Source organism: Brachyistius frenatus, unplaced genomic scaffold, assembly GCF_029030835.1.
Source record: "Brachyistius frenatus isolate BFR_SWC_R1_liver_20210118 unplaced genomic scaffold, ASM2903083v1 Contig_47, whole genome shotgun sequence".
Classification (NCBI taxonomy): domain Eukaryota; kingdom Metazoa; phylum Chordata; class Actinopteri; family Embiotocidae; genus Brachyistius; species Brachyistius frenatus.
The window spans coordinates 2824914-2839825 of record NW_027210646.1 but is presented as its reverse complement, the minus strand read 5'-3'; the positions used below and the strand labels follow the sequence as shown (position 1 = coordinate 2839825).

Here is a 14912-nt window from a genome sequence, read left to right as displayed (position 1 = left end):
AGTGGCAGGTCCACACACTCCACTCAGAGGTGATGTAACCTAAAAGATTTTAACACTAATCTGTTGCATTTTTCCCTCAATGCAAAATCCCAGTGGAAGATTGGAGATTAAGCTTTCCTACCATTTAAAAACCGCTGCTGCTGTCTGGTCGTGCCTTTGATCTTTTCAAGAACCAGTTATGTGTTATAATAATGCCAAATTTGGTTTATAACCACCAGTTACACAAAAAATACCCTGATTTTTTAATGATTTAATGAGTGATCTTGCCTCAATCCGTACTTTTGATTTATTATATAACTGTGATTTAGGATTGTAGTAATATCAAAATAAAGTCTGTTTTCCAAAAGAAAATGTAGATTTTTAAATAGCCACAGATCAGGCCCCATAAATCCAGGTCAATGTCCGTCCCTGCATGGAGAAAGCAAAACCATCGTTACTCCAGAAAGAATATTCATTATAAAATATATTCTTTTGAACTGCCCTCTGTTTAACACACAACATACTTAAATTTAAAGGTGGCATAAAATAGTCCAAGTGACTGGCTTGAATAGATTAACTGCGATCCGTCCGTGGTGGAAAGTGAAAGTGGCTCTATTACATAGACTACATGCACCCAGACAGACGTAAAAAAAAAAAAAGGGCTGCACAGTCCACATGTTCATACGCGCAAATATATTGTAGTGTTTATTATTTTATTTTTTTTCCTAATTAAGGTTGGCTAATTAATGATTGCTTAAAAACAAATGCAAATAGCCGGCCGACAGTGAAAAGAGCATCAGGCAAACCTTGGGCTGCGTTCAACGTGTCAACGGTTTCCACCGGTTTGCAATCTTTTTTCCCCCCTTATTTAAAACTGTGGATGTTGTGTAATCTCTGCCAGCAAGCTCACGTGTTGCCTTTGTTTGGTGGGCGTATCTGATGGTGAGTGGTGGGCAAACCACTGATGGAAGAATCCTCCGGTTCTGATGGAAAAACGGTGAAACTCGCATTCAGTGAAAATCGCATTCAAAAGTATGCTTAAAAAATAATAATAATAAAAAAAAAAGACAAAGCATTAAAAGCAAATTTAGCATTAAAAGAAAAAAAAAAAAAAAAAAAAAGACCTACTTATTCTAAAAGTATTTTATGGGGAAATAAATCATTGTGGGTATTGGGCGACGATAGCATTGTTTAATATCTGTAGCTGTATATGTTCTAACTACTGGATCTTGAATATGAAAATATTTGCGTAAGATTTTAAGTAGAGAGGGGAACCTGGGATACATGGTAACCAAACGGAAATACTCAGGTAAAGTATGGTAATACTTGTACAAGAACAATTTTGCACCAAACTATGCATCTTTAAAGATGAATTTGGCCTTGGCTATAATGGCCTAAATAGAGTGTACCTCATGGATGGTCTACATCCTATTATTTCCTGCTTTCACAACCTTGCTGGACATCACAGTGTCTGTGTAAATGGTTCTGTTTGGCTTCTTGGCTCTCTGGCTTTTCCCCCCCTGCAGACTTTGATCCTGGTCTGCAAAATGTGTGTGCAGTGTTGGCTCCCTCTGCCGGCTCAGTGAGTGTACAACTATCAATTGGAGAAGGCAAGGAAATGGAAAAGGGGAAAAAGTAGCGTTTAAAATATTAGAAACTTGTATTTCCTAGCAATTCAATAGGCCAGCCAGTCCCACAAAAGAAAACTAAATTAAAATAAGTATTTCCATTTTATGCAACTGTATACTTCTACTCCATTAAATCCCTATGGCGAATACCGTGGGCCTACCTTCTACTACACAACATTTTGAATAGGCTACCAGCACCACTGCCAACGGGACCTTTTTTTTTTTTTTTTATATATATATATTTTTTTTAAAGTTTTAGATGACGTTTGGCCTGAAAGAGAAATTGGCCGCTCAGGCAGATAGAAAGACTTCCGTTGAGGTCCTACGTTCGTTAACCCGCGCATGCGCAAAGGAAAAGGTCTCTTTCTCGGTGATCGCAATGGCGGACGCAGAGTGAGTGTTTTCCTCTGTATTAAAATCTAAGCACATCCGGCGTTAAAATAGCCATCTTTTGTAAATTTTAAACCATCTTTTAGCTGATTGTTTCCTATACAGTAAGGCAGCTGTAGTATTGTTTGGAATTGCGATTCTTACTTTCGATGGGATCACTTTATAGAAACTGTCCTCACAGCCGAGTAACAACATGGCTGTCTCCAGCCTCGGTAACACTAAAGAAAGATCAATTGCCTGTTTACTCTGTTTTTTAAAAAAAAGAAATGAGAATCGACTATTTGAATGCGTCTTCGACTTATAAAACAATGTGTTTGATGCTTCATAAGTCGTGTCGGTTATTCAAAGGAGGTTCAACCCGTGTGGAAACCGGCAGGTTTAGCGAGCTAGCCGACGAGCAGCAGATGAGCATGAGACGTGTCGATTTATGGAGAAAGCTTCGTGTCTGAAGAAGATACCGGCGACGTGCTGTCACCTTAAGCTCCAATGATTTCAAATGTCCCGACAGAAAAAAGGTTCCGGCGGTCCCTGAGAGCCTTTTGAAAAGGCGAAAGGCCTTCGCCGCCATGAAGGCCATGCGTGTCAAGAAGCTGCTGGCTGATAAAAAGGTGGGTTAAGCTTGCACGCTTGTAGGGTCCATGTATATCTGAGCATGTCAGTATTTATTTAATTTTTTTTTTCCCCCCCCATTGCATGAACATGTCCTCCTTTTGGCTTTTAGGCCCGCAAGGTGACCAGGAAGCTGATCTACAAGAGGGCTGAGAAGTACCACAAGGAGTACAGGCAGATGTACAGGCGTGAAATCCGCATGTCCCGCACTGCTCGCAAAGTGGGAAACTACTACGTGCCAGCTGAGCCCAAACTGGCCTTCGTGGTCCGGATCAGAGGGTGAGTGTTGACCCGTTATGTTCCTGTCATTTACATGGATTGCTGCACTTCCAACAAGATATGAAATTCAAACCGGCCATACAGATATTTACAGATTGAAACACGTGGCAGTGATGCTCTTGGGTTTTCTTTTAGATAGTGTTACCTTGTAAATCATTTTGAGGTAAACAAAAAAACAACCAACAACCCAGATATGAATTGAACTGCTGTTTCTGAGACGCTTTGATTCAGTAATGCCTACATATGGTTAATGCAGCAATCCATGTAAATATATCCTCCAAGTGGTTAATGATGCACATTCTTTCCCCGACTGATCGACTATGGTGACACCGGTGTTTAAATTAAGCCAATTGTTTCTGAAACCACTTATCGGGACTAATTTGCGAGCTGTATTCTGATCGTAATCTGAAAGCTAATTGCGTTCATGAATTGTTTTCCAGCATCAACGGCGTCAGCCCCAAGGTCCGCAAGGTTCTGCAGCTGCTCCGTCTGCGCCAGATCTTCAACGGCGTGTTCGTCAAGCTGAACAAGGCTTCAATCAACATGCTCCGGATTGCCGAGCCGTACATCGCTTGGGGGTAAGGTTGTTAATTGTTGTTGGACGGCTGTGCAAAAATAGTTTTGAGATCTTAAAACACAAGTCGGGGAGGGGGGGGGGCTCAAAGTCCCAGAGTATTGGTGCCGAGTTCCTCTCAACTAAATGTTCTGTCTGGAATGTGGTTAATGATGCTGAACTTTTTTCCCCATCTTATCGACCGTGGTGAATACTGACTGAAACTAAGCCAGTTTTGTCTGAAACCACATTCCATGACGGTACTACTTTTCTTGTCCGTGCACATCAAGAGGCCTCCTGCTTCACAGATGTTTGGTCTCAACCAACTAGAAAATATCATAACCTGGTTGTTACTGCACTGCACTTCTTGACTGTTGTGATGCCTCTGCGTGTTGGGGATTTACATTAATGTAAAACTTAATGGCAGGAGGTAAACGCATCAAATGTCTTGATCTGGGTGAAAGAGAAAAAAGGATTGGATATTTGAAACTCCAGATTTATACCACTACAAATAGTGGGTTGGATATGCTTCCTATGATGCCAATTAAATGTCGATTGTCTTCTTCTGGCAACCTCTGGGTGAAATTGCTTATTCATGTAACTTGAGTCTTCTGCCATCCACACTTGGTTATGTGGTATAAATTGAACATGTCAGCCACATTGAAACATTTAAGCATGTCGCAACATGCACACAATGTAATCAGGGTTTCAGCGTTACATGTTGATTGTAAACCTGCGTGCATCTTCTGATTTGGGATTTGACCCACATGTTGTGAGGTGATGTAAAGATACACTCTTAAGTTTGGGTTTATTTTTTTGTTGTTGTAAATACCTCCTAAACTAAATTCAGTGGAGGATCTCGCAAATCATTACACAACATTACTGTTTTTTTTTTTGAAAAATCCTTTGTTTGGAAGCCTGTTTCGGTATAATTGAGGTAAATAACAACCATACATTGATCATACTTGTTTTATTAACTCTGCCCTGCGGTTTCCCCAGATACCCCAACCTGAAGTCTGTGCGTGAGCTCATATACAAACGTGGCCACGGCAGAATGAGGAAACAGCGCATCGCCCTCACAGACAACGCTCTGGTGGAGAAGGCGCTCGGTATGTATATACTTTATTTCTACTTAGTACAGTGAAGAGGTGCACACATGATGTCAATAAATGATTGTTCTTGAAAGAACCTCAGTGTTGTTCTTCGCTGATACGAAGCGCTGTTTTAAAATGAAATCGCAACCTCGTGATTTGGTTTTAGATTCGGGTCCGGAGCAACATGTGGTTAATGATGCACACTTTTTTCCCCGTCTTATCGACTTTGGTGAAAAAAAACTGAAAACTTAGCCAGTTATGTCTGAAACCACATGCCAGTCCAATAGGACTTCATCACTGGGAGATATTTAGTAAATATCAGTATGTTCATATCGTTTTATTGGTCAGACTGTGGCCTATTAAATCTGGCACCCTAAGCAAGACAGCTTATGATACACAGTAAAGCCATACGAAACTTTGGGACTTCCTTTGTATTTGTTTAAAAAAAAAAAGTAAAATGTTAAGGCTTGAAATGCAACGAGAACAAGAACATTTTTCCTGTTGGATATGACTGTATTGGTGTTGCTCACTCTGAGGATGTCAGTTGAGTAGGTGGTCCTTCCAATAGGAATGTGGCCACGTGCATCCCAAACCACCTCCAGATGTCATTTGATTAGATCAGCTCTCGGTGCACCTCGGGGGCGTTTACACCTGTGATCAGATCGGGATGGATATTAATGCCAGGTGTGAACACGGTGACATCTGGTTGCTTTGAAAAATTGTGGCAGCCCCTCAGGAAATAATAATGTACCTAAAGTGTTGGAGTAGACACTCTGGGTCCACTGTCGGCTCGTGCAATTAAACTTTTATTGTGGCATAATTGCTTGGTACCAGGTGGAAATGTTTACAAACTCATCATTTCCTCTATGAAATGCCATCTTGCTCAGGTCTTTTCATAACCCACTAATGTGTGATGTTGTGAGCTTTGAGTACGATTAGCCACTGTGGCGTTCCTTAATTTGACTCGAGTTCCCACAGTGTGTCAACACTGCATTTCACAGAAAAGAAATAAGCTCGGGAGTTTTGATGTTGGCAGAGAGAGGAGCAGTTACAATTTTATGATACGACAGTTTTCTCAGTTGGTAATAACGTGTTCAATCTGCCGTCCTCTTCATTTTTTGGGGAAGTAGAAATAGTTGACTGTAAAAGCTGGTGAATGTGTTAAGAGTCCACTGCTTTTTCATCTGCAGGCAAATATGGCATCATCTGTGTCGAGGACCTCATCCATGAGATTTACACGGTTGGAAAGAACTTCAAGCCCGCCAACAACTTCCTGTGGCCCTTCAAGCTGTCGTCACCACGCGGCGGTATGAACAAGAAGACCACACACTTTGTGGAGGGAGGAGACGCTGGCAACAGGGAGGATCAGATCAACAGAATGATCAGGAGGATGAACTGAAGTTCTGGTGAGTTGGGGGAACATTTTGCAGGTCTTGAAAGGATTAATCTCTCATCAGATGTGGTTAATGATGCATATTCTTTTTTCCCCATCTTATCGACTGTGGTGAAAACCAGCTGTGATTAAGCCAACTATGTCTGAAACCACATCTTGGTCTTTAAGCTTCAAATCATCCATTAAGAGAATGATAGGCTTCATTATGACAGAAGTAATGTGAGGGCAAGTCTAACTTGCTTCAATTAATAAAAAGAAAAAAGAACTGATTCATTTAAAGTAGTGTGGAAATGATCTAATTTCAAAATGTGTTGCTGATATTTAGTATAACCTCTTTATTATTATATAACATCTATTTTAAAAGAACTAGAATATATATTGTACTTTGTTGGCAACTTAATCTATTGGACATTGTTTGGTATCTCAAAACTAATGTTTAGTGTCTCAATTTTAACCAGGTCTCTCTTTTTCTTTACATATGTTTCAGGTTTTCAAAGGACACAAAATGTACAATTAAAAACTTGGGAAAAACAACAACTTCTTGTTCTTGTCATTAATGTTCAAATGCATTATACTTCAAGTGCCATCTCATGCAAAGTTTTAGTTTGTAGACCGTATCCCTCTATTTCTATTCAAACGTTATTCACTTAAGGTTTTAACTTAAGTTTCCAGTCTATTTTTCCCATTTTAAGTGTTGAAGCTTGTTATTGATGCTTAAAACAAAACAAAACAAATCAAAATAGCTCAGCATTGCAGTGTAAATATTCTGGTTGATACGGTATGTTTTCCAGATCTATAGTGGAGGGGACATATTTTGCTATATCTATCCTCTGGTCTCCTCCAGCGGCTGAGTTGGAAACATAATGACCGGAAGTAAAAAAAAAAAAAGACCCAGCAGAACGTCTGCAGGCAAATTGATGAAGCCTGTTTCCATGGTGACGCAGTGACTCTAGCATTTCACCCCAGCGAGCTGGATGGAGCCTAGCGTCGCCGCTCAGGGATAACTAATTCACCGTCAACGATGAACGGATACCCGTATCTCCCGAGGCGCCATGTGGAGTAGATGTTTGCACGGGGGCTCCAACATGATGACCTTCCAGGTAAGCGCACCGGTGCCCGCCGCCGAGGCTTTAATATCGGAGGGAGGCTCGCCCTGCGGCCCTGATGCGTCCGGATATCCGGCCTACAGGAGCTGGAGGACGGGAGCAGGTGGAGGACGAGCTGCTCTCCGGCAGCAGCAGCTGAGGAAATTCCCCGTCATCAAACCTTTGAGCGGTGAGTATAAAGAGTTCAAGCCGCAACTGCGCCAAAAAAAAAAAAAAATCCGTCCGGATGTGTCGTCGGCTTAACGTTGACGTCAAATGAACATCTGTCGTAGGATCCAGGGACGGAGCCTCGGAGAGCGGCTTCACGGTCGGAGGGTAAGACGTGTGAATGTTTTACGGGAAACGGTTTCATCTGTGAACCTTTTGATTTGATCTAATAAACTGACCCGTTTTGGGGATTGCTGATATTACCGAGACTGGTTTTCAGTAAATGCCGCAGAGGTGTATGGACACTAATTGGAGACGGCATGTCCACGCATGGTGGGAATGACTCCTTAAATTTACGAAGCGCGCCGAGGAGCTGGAGGAGGTGGAGGAGGTGGAGGAGGCTGCGGGGGAAAAGGGGGACGCTTCCTGCGGTCGGGAGGCCCTGATGCTACTGTAATAACACAGCGGGTGAATGAGGGCGGGACGTGGACTTCAGATAGTCAAGAGGTGTGTGTTGGGGGACCAGATGCGTTTTAAGGGTGAACTTTCTGCCCATTTAGTGACCGTGTTGGTGGAGAAGTGACGCCACGTTGAAGTCAAAGTCACGTTTTGTTTCTCTTCATGTGTTTTCCGCACATACGGTGGTCAACGCTGACGGCGGGCGTAACCACTGTCTTTTCGGGGGAGTTCTTGCCTCCCGCCCCTCGATACTTGGGAAAACACCAATCTGTCTGCCCCAATATAGAGTAGAATATATATTAAACGTATTCTCCTTTTATGAATACTGTTCAACGGTACTGTTTCTTCTCGTTTGAGGTTTATTTTCCAATGTATTTCCTATTGTGATGGAAAACCTTATTGTGTGACTCCTCTCTCCCCCCCCCCCCCCCCCCTTGTAGTTGTACACTTGGTTGCGTCCATGCTCCGTCTTCGATAGGCAGCCAGCACGGTGTTGTCAGCCGGACATACTATAACAGTATGCTGTGATATTTTGGGGACATTTTGGACCAGATGCTACACTCAAGACATTTTTAAGAATTTTTGGACTACATACAGTATGACATTTGTATGGCAGTTTGGACCAAATACGATACTATGACATTTTGTAGAACATACTAAAGTAAAAAAAAAACTCATACTATAGCATGTCGTCCAAAATATGATTAAAAAAAAAAAAAAGTCATACTATGATATGATTTTTTTTGGCCAAATAAAAAGTCATACTATAGTATGACGTTTTGGATGTCATAGTATAACTGGTTTTTAAATATTTTGGATGCAAAATAACTTGCGCTATAGTATGATGTTTTCTTCATATTTTAGATGACATATTAAAGACTTATGTAATTTTACATTTTTTTGGGTGAAGACATACATGTCTCCAGCCAGAATCAAACCCATTATCTTCTCACTGCCAGACAGCAGCACTAACCACTGTACCACAGTGCCTGTGATAACATAGCAGTTTTTTTCTCTCTTTTATTTAACGACATGCCATAGAATAACTTGTTTTTGGTTTTTTTAGATGACAAAAAAGTCATACTATAGCATGACGTTTTGGATGACATACTATTGTATGACTATTTCTTCATATTCACAATTGGGTTTTCCCTCCACAATTGGAAATAAATTGAAAATAAACAGCAAATAAGACCGAAGTATTCATGGTGTTCATAAAAGGAGAATAACACATTTTCTACTTCATATTGAGGGGACAGATTGGTATTTGTTTAAGTATGGGGGGTGGGGGGATGGGGGGGGACACATTTCCCCAAAAAAGGCTGTTACGCCCATGATACTACAATATTTTTCTGGACATTTTGGACCAAATTCTATACTCAGACAAATTGATGACATTTTGGACGACATTCTATAAAGTTTTGATGACATTATGGATGACATACTATGTCAGGACTTGTTTATGCCTTTTTTTGACCAAATTTATTTGACATTTTGGACCGAATGTTATGGCCAGACATTTTTATAACTTTTTGGACAACAAAAATGTATATACATATACATATACATATATATAATCCCATTGGAAAACTGAAGCTGTGGGGGCAAATGTCATTCAGATCCCCCCCTATGTCCATACCATGGTTACACCCTTGACACTGATTGGTTATTGGCTGGTCCAATAGTTTCACAATTAACCTGAGGTCTACTCACAGTAGGATGAAACGACTGGAAACCCTCTGGAGGGAGGCCAGACCCATAAATTTAGACAGAGAATTTAACACAACACCTTCATTTCCATAAACCAAGAACCACAAGACTCGAGGTTCAGCTCGAGAACAATCTCGTGGAAACATTGCAGAACATCTTTTGGGAACATTCAATTAAAACGTTTCATAAAGAATGTTCTAAAAACGTTCTGCAACATACGATTTTGGAATTTTCCCTCGGTGACACTTTGGAACGCTCCCTAGCAAACGTTTGCAAAAAAGTTCCATAACAATATTCATACCCCCAGGAAAAATCCTCTTCCCCATGGCGGACATTTTAATTATGATCCTTACTTCTAGCTTAATGTTATAATATCACACCTACTGTTACTTACTCATATGGTCAGACACACCTCGGGACTTTTTGACCACTGTTTACAACAGTGCTATTCATTTACCTGCTGCGTATCACCGTGGCATGAGGGCCACCTGATGGCGTGAAAGCGTCCCTGTCCCTGCAGCCCCGTTCAGCTCGTCCCCTGCGATCCACCACTGGCAAATTTGAGAGAATAATCCCTCCACCGTCTCCCGTACTAATAATTCTAATTTTGTGATTCAAATTCTATTTTCTAATGTAATCATCCACGTTAAGCAATTCAAATTAAAATATCATGTGATGACACATATTTCCGCCCATGAACGCACCCCACAAGTCATGTCTGGATTAAATATGCTTCCTATAGTGAATCTCAGACCATTAGCCTGAGCTTCCTATTTCCATCATGATGTCCCAGTTCGGAGTCATCGTGTAGGGCAGTAATATTCTTAGCGGTAATATACTTTCTAAAAGATCCTAGAATAATAATAAAAATAAAAAAATCCTGCATGTGTGCTATTCAGCTTTTTAAGATCTGTGTGCTGATATTTGTTTGCTTTTCTTAAATTTAAAGGACACCCAACTTAACCAAAGATGACAAAATGGAATCAGAGAACAATGGTCCAGACAAGGACATCTGTGGGAGGCACTTTCTGTTTGATCAAAAATGTAAGAACTGCAGGAAAGGAGTTGCCCTTTTATTATTACAGCTGGTAGAATGTGTTGAATGGGAGGCTGGATTGCAAACTGCTTGCCAGTAGGGGGAGTTGTCATCATACAAAATGAGCACGGGTTTCATTTCAGTAACTACAAAGTGTAACATTGGATACCTGAGAGCGACGTAGACATTTTATCACTTAACATTTTGAGTTAACAGTATTTAAGATGTTATGTCACCTTCCTTTTTGTTCTATAAATATATATTTCCAGTACTATTGTCTTCATTGGAGACAGTTCTGGAAGGCTAAATGTAGTTGTTTTTAGGTGCGAGGTTAGAGAGGACCAGAACTGTGATTCCTCCACTGCCAAGAGACTACCATGTGCACAGACCTGGTAACCTGCATCCCTACAGCCTGTCCAAGGAGCTTTCCCACAGCCACGCAGGGCGGCCTTTCACCCTAGGGTAACCAGTGGATTAACGTCACTCAGTCCACTAGTCGTACTCTTCGTAGCGTATTTCTAGAGCACAGCGTGCTTTGATTACAGTAATTGTACCAAGCCGCTATCTCATATATGACAAATTAGAAGAATGTGAACTAAGAAAACAGCAGTGAGATACAATTATTATTTTGACATGCAGCATTTATCTGTTACAAAGGGACGCTTTTGAGCTGATTGCCTTTAATGTTTAACAATCTGGCAGTGTGGGCTGATTACAGCTAAAACTGAGTCATTACTTTGCACAGTGTCACAATTATTTATCAGTCTTAGTCCTCCTCCATTTGTGGAAACAGGCATTTGAAGGCATTTAAGCATACAAAAAGAAACAAATCTGCCTCATCTTATCTTTTAAATGAGTGGTCTTCCTGAAGCTAAATATAAATGAAACATGACCGAGAGAGGCAGTAAGTGCAATGGATTTATCCCAACGTCCCCATGTGCAGCCCTGTGTCTATAATGTTTTTTTGAATTCTGTGTTCCAGTTACCCTGAAAGATTTGGGCTGGACAACAGACCAGACATTCTCCTTCCCTCTGCTTTGGTCCTCAACGGCAGAAACGTTTTCTCGGTGGAGAACTGCAAGCTCAGCAGGTATGTTTTGACTTCAAAAACTCAACGTGACCAAGCCAATCAATCAATAGTTCACTCAATTATTTCTCAGACCTATGCCACTTCTGCTGTCACCTCTGTTCTGCAGGCCTAGGGTGAATTATCCAACCTACAACCCACTGGCCGTTAGAGACAATCAGAAACGTGAGTTGTTTTGCTGCCCCGGTTTGACCATTCTCAGGTATTTGTTGCGTTCCTGACGCGTAATTTCAGAGCGGGCTGTTTGTGCAAAAAGCGATGAGTCCAACCTTCAACCTGCGCAGGTGTTTATGATGTTGATTTATAGGCAGCAAGCTTGTCTTGACAAAAGCAGGGATCCTGCACCTCATTACTGCCAGTTCAGGGTACCGCATGTTGTTCGTGGTGCGAAAGTGGAGTGACGGGTTCTCAGGACATCGTGTCTTCATATCTTATTTTACTCGGACGCTCCAGTTTTAAATTGCTCATTTTTATGCCTCCGCGCGGGCCACCGGCTGAAGCCGAGGCGTTATGTTTTTGGGTTGTCTGTCTAAATCTTCTTTTCTTGAGGGAAATGTCTTCAAATTTAGCACCGATTTTTGTTTGGACTCGAAAATGGACCGATTACATGTTGGTGGTCATTGTGACCGAATGAAAAACTTAAACTAAAGAATTCATAGGTTAATTACATACACGGTATATAAGAGTGGATGTTGCTTCTGTGTCTGAAAAATGAGACCAATGCCTTAAGTGCCAAAAACTTCAATACCACCAAGGACCACTCTAGAGGTTGGCTCTGAAAAGCCTCTGGCTCCATTAACTCCCATTCAACTTCTCTCATGATAGACAAAGTCTATCATTTTTTTTGTCGGCTAAAGTGTCTCCCTATTAGTTTTCTGGCAGTTCATCTGAAAATATTCCAATCATTAGAAAATGGGCCTCAAAAGACATGTTTGGGGGGGGGGGGAGGGGGCGTGTCTGTTTCGGCTCCAAACCGCTCCGAACTAGTAAGATAGTGACGGCCAAAATCCAAAGTCGAGGCTTCATAATGGTAGTTCACAAACCAACGGGTGACGTCGCGTTTTGCTAATTATGGCAACATTTAAAACAAAGGTCTAATATAATAAAATGATGACATTTTATGTCCAAAAGGTCAAAGGTCAACCCCACTGTAACATCAACATGTTCTGAAAAAAACAACAACCCACTTTTCTGGCCATTATCCAACGCCATAACTGAGGAACAGAAGGGGAGATTTGTGACCATATTTCACATGTGGTCAGATACTGAATTGGTGACATAAATCCTTTGTGTGCACTTTGAAGCCGTGCTGATTGTGTAGAGCGTCTGTGCTGTCAGATTAAAGACGTCTGTGAAACGTCCGCCCCTCGCAATTTTTTAGCTGCTTTGCAGCGACATCCATATTTAAAGCGCGCAGGCTGCTGTCACAGCCACGACTTAAGTGTTCGATCAGAATCAGTTTTAGAGGCCAAATTCCTTCCAAGCCTTCACTACAAACATCACCAGTTCTGGACGGACGTAGACGGAAACCGCAACTTGGACCGGTTTGGCGAAGGCATACAATGACGAGGCGGCGATTCTCGTTAACACGGACCGTGTGAATGTTTTCAGCGCGTGTATCGCAGTATTGTGTTCTAGATGTCATCCTCACGTCTCTCGTTCTCTCTCCTCTCCGCTTGCCTCTCGCCGCACAGGCCAGTCCCATCCGGACCCAATGGTCGGAGCCTCCCGCTCCTTCTTCCACAGGATATCTGAGCTGTCCACGTTGGAGGGTGAGACGGTGAGACAAGAAAAGCTCAAGAAAATGAAGAAGCCTCGAAAACCGCCTCCATCTTGACAATCACCTCCTGCCCAGTCGCACTGGTCAAGGATAAAAACGGTCGAGTCTGTGCCAACAGCTGAAGAAAATAAAACATTTCGAGCACCGTGTTCATTTCAGTGGCTCGTTCTCACTGCTTGCTCATCTTCAGTGATATTAGCTTGCTGCCTGACGTGGCTCGTCATCACATTTGGGGATTTCTGACTTCTCTGTGATTACATGTTGTATTGACTCTGGTAGATTAGAGTTTGCGCCCACAAAATACTGATACATATTGAATAATCATTTTGTAGCCCGACTCTCAGCCGTCAGTAGTTTCTTTCAACATGTGTATGAAGAGGATTTAGTTGACCTTTCTGATGCCTGTAGTAACTGTTCTGTATTACTGCCATATTACTCTCTTTATCATCAGTAAGCTGTAGATGGTGTCCAGCTTTAACCAGCTTGAATCTCACTGCAACAGTGTTTTAAATATTTCAAACGCATATTTAAGCTTCGTTAAGTATACATTTATGTATATATGAAATAGTTGGGTAAAACCATTATTGTGCCTTGTTGAATGTCTTCCTGAAATGAAATAAATTTATTTTGGTTATTTTAAGGACTTTCCCTCTTGTTCTTTTTTCTCTAGTTACTAATGTATCACTTTATTACTAATGTATAAAAGGGAGTTTCCCACTGCTTCTGGCACACACACACACACACACACACACACACACACACACACACACACACACACACACACACACACACACACACACACACACACACACACACACACACACCACATATCGACCACCACCATAATCAAGATGCCAAAGAGGCTGCAATGAAACATAATCTGCATTCCATATCTAGAAAACGGTGCCCCCAGATCCCAGAATGTGGTACTTTCCCCACACAATACATTGTTTGGCTGCTGCGTACATGGCAGCTCGCATCTCTGAATAGTCTTGTTCATTGGATTTCACAAAGACAGCAGTCATGGTAACTGTCTTTTAGTTTAGAGAGAAATTAGATCTTTATTATTATTTGAAGATGTAACAGCTGCAGTTATCATTTGTGCTCCTTTAACAATTTGTGAGAACTGATTCGGTTGGAATAGTCATTGACTTCGACATTTTTAAACATTTGAAGTTGTTTCTTGTCTGATAATATATATATATATGTAGATGATTGAGGACATCAAATCTCGGGACCTATATTTTTAGCCTGGCTTTTAATTGAATTTTTTTTTTTTTTTGATTGAATTGTCTATTTATACATTTCACCTGGTTTACTTCTGTTATTCCTTTTTTGTATTTAATTAAATTGTATTTATGTAGTTGTTTACTCTTTTTTTACAAATGTATTTGACTATTTATGAATGCATTTGAGTTGTTTTTTTATTAGTTGGCATAGCCTTATACTTTATTTTAGTATTTGTTGTTGACTCCAATTCCTAATGTTTCCTAACTGCATATCAGTGTGACAGATAACGCTCCCAGCGTTCCTCTGCACCTGTTTTTACAGAGTCTGTTCTTTATAATGTAGTTGTTTAACGGTTGAACGGTAACAGTTGTGTGTGTGTGCATACGTGTGTGTGTGTGTGTGTGTGTGTGTGTGTGTGTGTGTGTGTGTGTG

At 41.2% G+C, this 14912-nt stretch overlaps 2 protein-coding genes and 4 non-coding genes across 6 annotated transcripts; all 6 read left to right on the top strand.

The window, feature by feature from the left end:
* Positions 1-1945: 1945 nt before the first annotated feature.
* Positions 1946-6462, top strand: rpl7 (ribosomal protein L7). Its single transcript, XM_069703697.1, has 7 exons — positions 1946-2000; positions 2506-2605; positions 2719-2885; positions 3326-3463; positions 4438-4547; positions 5723-5938; positions 6413-6462. The coding sequence occupies exons 1-6, from the start codon at positions 1987-1989 to the stop codon at positions 5929-5931; spliced, it is 738 nt and encodes a 245-aa protein (XP_069559798.1). The 5' UTR covers positions 1946-1986; the 3' UTR covers positions 5932-5938; positions 6413-6462.
* LOC138623914 (small nucleolar SNORD12/SNORD106) lies at positions 3164-3254 on the top strand. The gene has a single exon (XR_011311113.1). It is a non-coding gene; the product is annotated as a small nucleolar SNORD12/SNORD106 (small nucleolar RNA).
* Positions 3599-3690, top strand: LOC138623911 (small nucleolar SNORD12/SNORD106). Its single transcript, XR_011311110.1, has one exon. It is a non-coding gene; the product is annotated as a small nucleolar SNORD12/SNORD106 (small nucleolar RNA).
* LOC138623912 (small nucleolar SNORD12/SNORD106) lies at positions 4716-4807 on the top strand. The gene has a single exon (XR_011311111.1). It is a non-coding gene; the product is annotated as a small nucleolar SNORD12/SNORD106 (small nucleolar RNA).
* On the top strand, positions 5989-6081 carry LOC138623913 (small nucleolar SNORD12/SNORD106). The gene has a single exon (XR_011311112.1). It is a non-coding gene; the product is annotated as a small nucleolar SNORD12/SNORD106 (small nucleolar RNA).
* Positions 6463-6810: 348 nt separating the features above from the next.
* On the top strand, positions 6811-14613 carry LOC138623897 (uncharacterized). Its single transcript, XM_069703696.1, has 7 exons — positions 6811-7200; positions 7304-7346; positions 10297-10391; positions 10707-10845; positions 11366-11473; positions 11580-11635; positions 13165-14613. The coding sequence occupies exons 1-7, from the start codon at positions 6978-6980 to the stop codon at positions 13305-13307; spliced, it is 807 nt and encodes a 268-aa protein (XP_069559797.1). The 5' UTR covers positions 6811-6977; the 3' UTR covers positions 13308-14613.
* The last annotated feature ends 299 nt before the right edge of the window (positions 14614-14912 follow it).

What these genes read in the sequence shown, in the direction of transcription:
- rpl7 (XM_069703697.1), top strand. An exon ending in TTCGTGGTCCGGATCAGAGG is followed by an intron (nt 2,886 to 3,325) that starts GTGAGTGTTGAC and finishes ATTGTTTTCCAG; the next exon opens with CATCAACGGCGTCAGCCCCA. An exon ending in GAGCCGTACATCGCTTGGGG is followed by an intron (nt 3,464 to 4,437) that starts GTAAGGTTGTTA and finishes CGGTTTCCCCAG; the next exon opens with ATACCCCAACCTGAAGTCTG.
- LOC138623897 (XM_069703696.1), top strand. Translation starts at nt 6,978, where the DNA reads ATGTGGAGTAGATGTTTGCACGGGGGCTCCAACATGATGACCTTCCAG. An exon ending in CTTTCTGTTTGATCAAAAAT is followed by an intron (nt 10,392 to 10,706) that starts GTAAGAACTGCA and finishes AGTTGTTTTTAG; the next exon opens with GTGCGAGGTTAGAGAGGACC. An exon ending in CGTTAGAGACAATCAGAAAC is followed by an intron (nt 11,636 to 13,164) that starts GTGAGTTGTTTT and finishes CTCGCCGCACAG; the next exon opens with GCCAGTCCCATCCGGACCCA.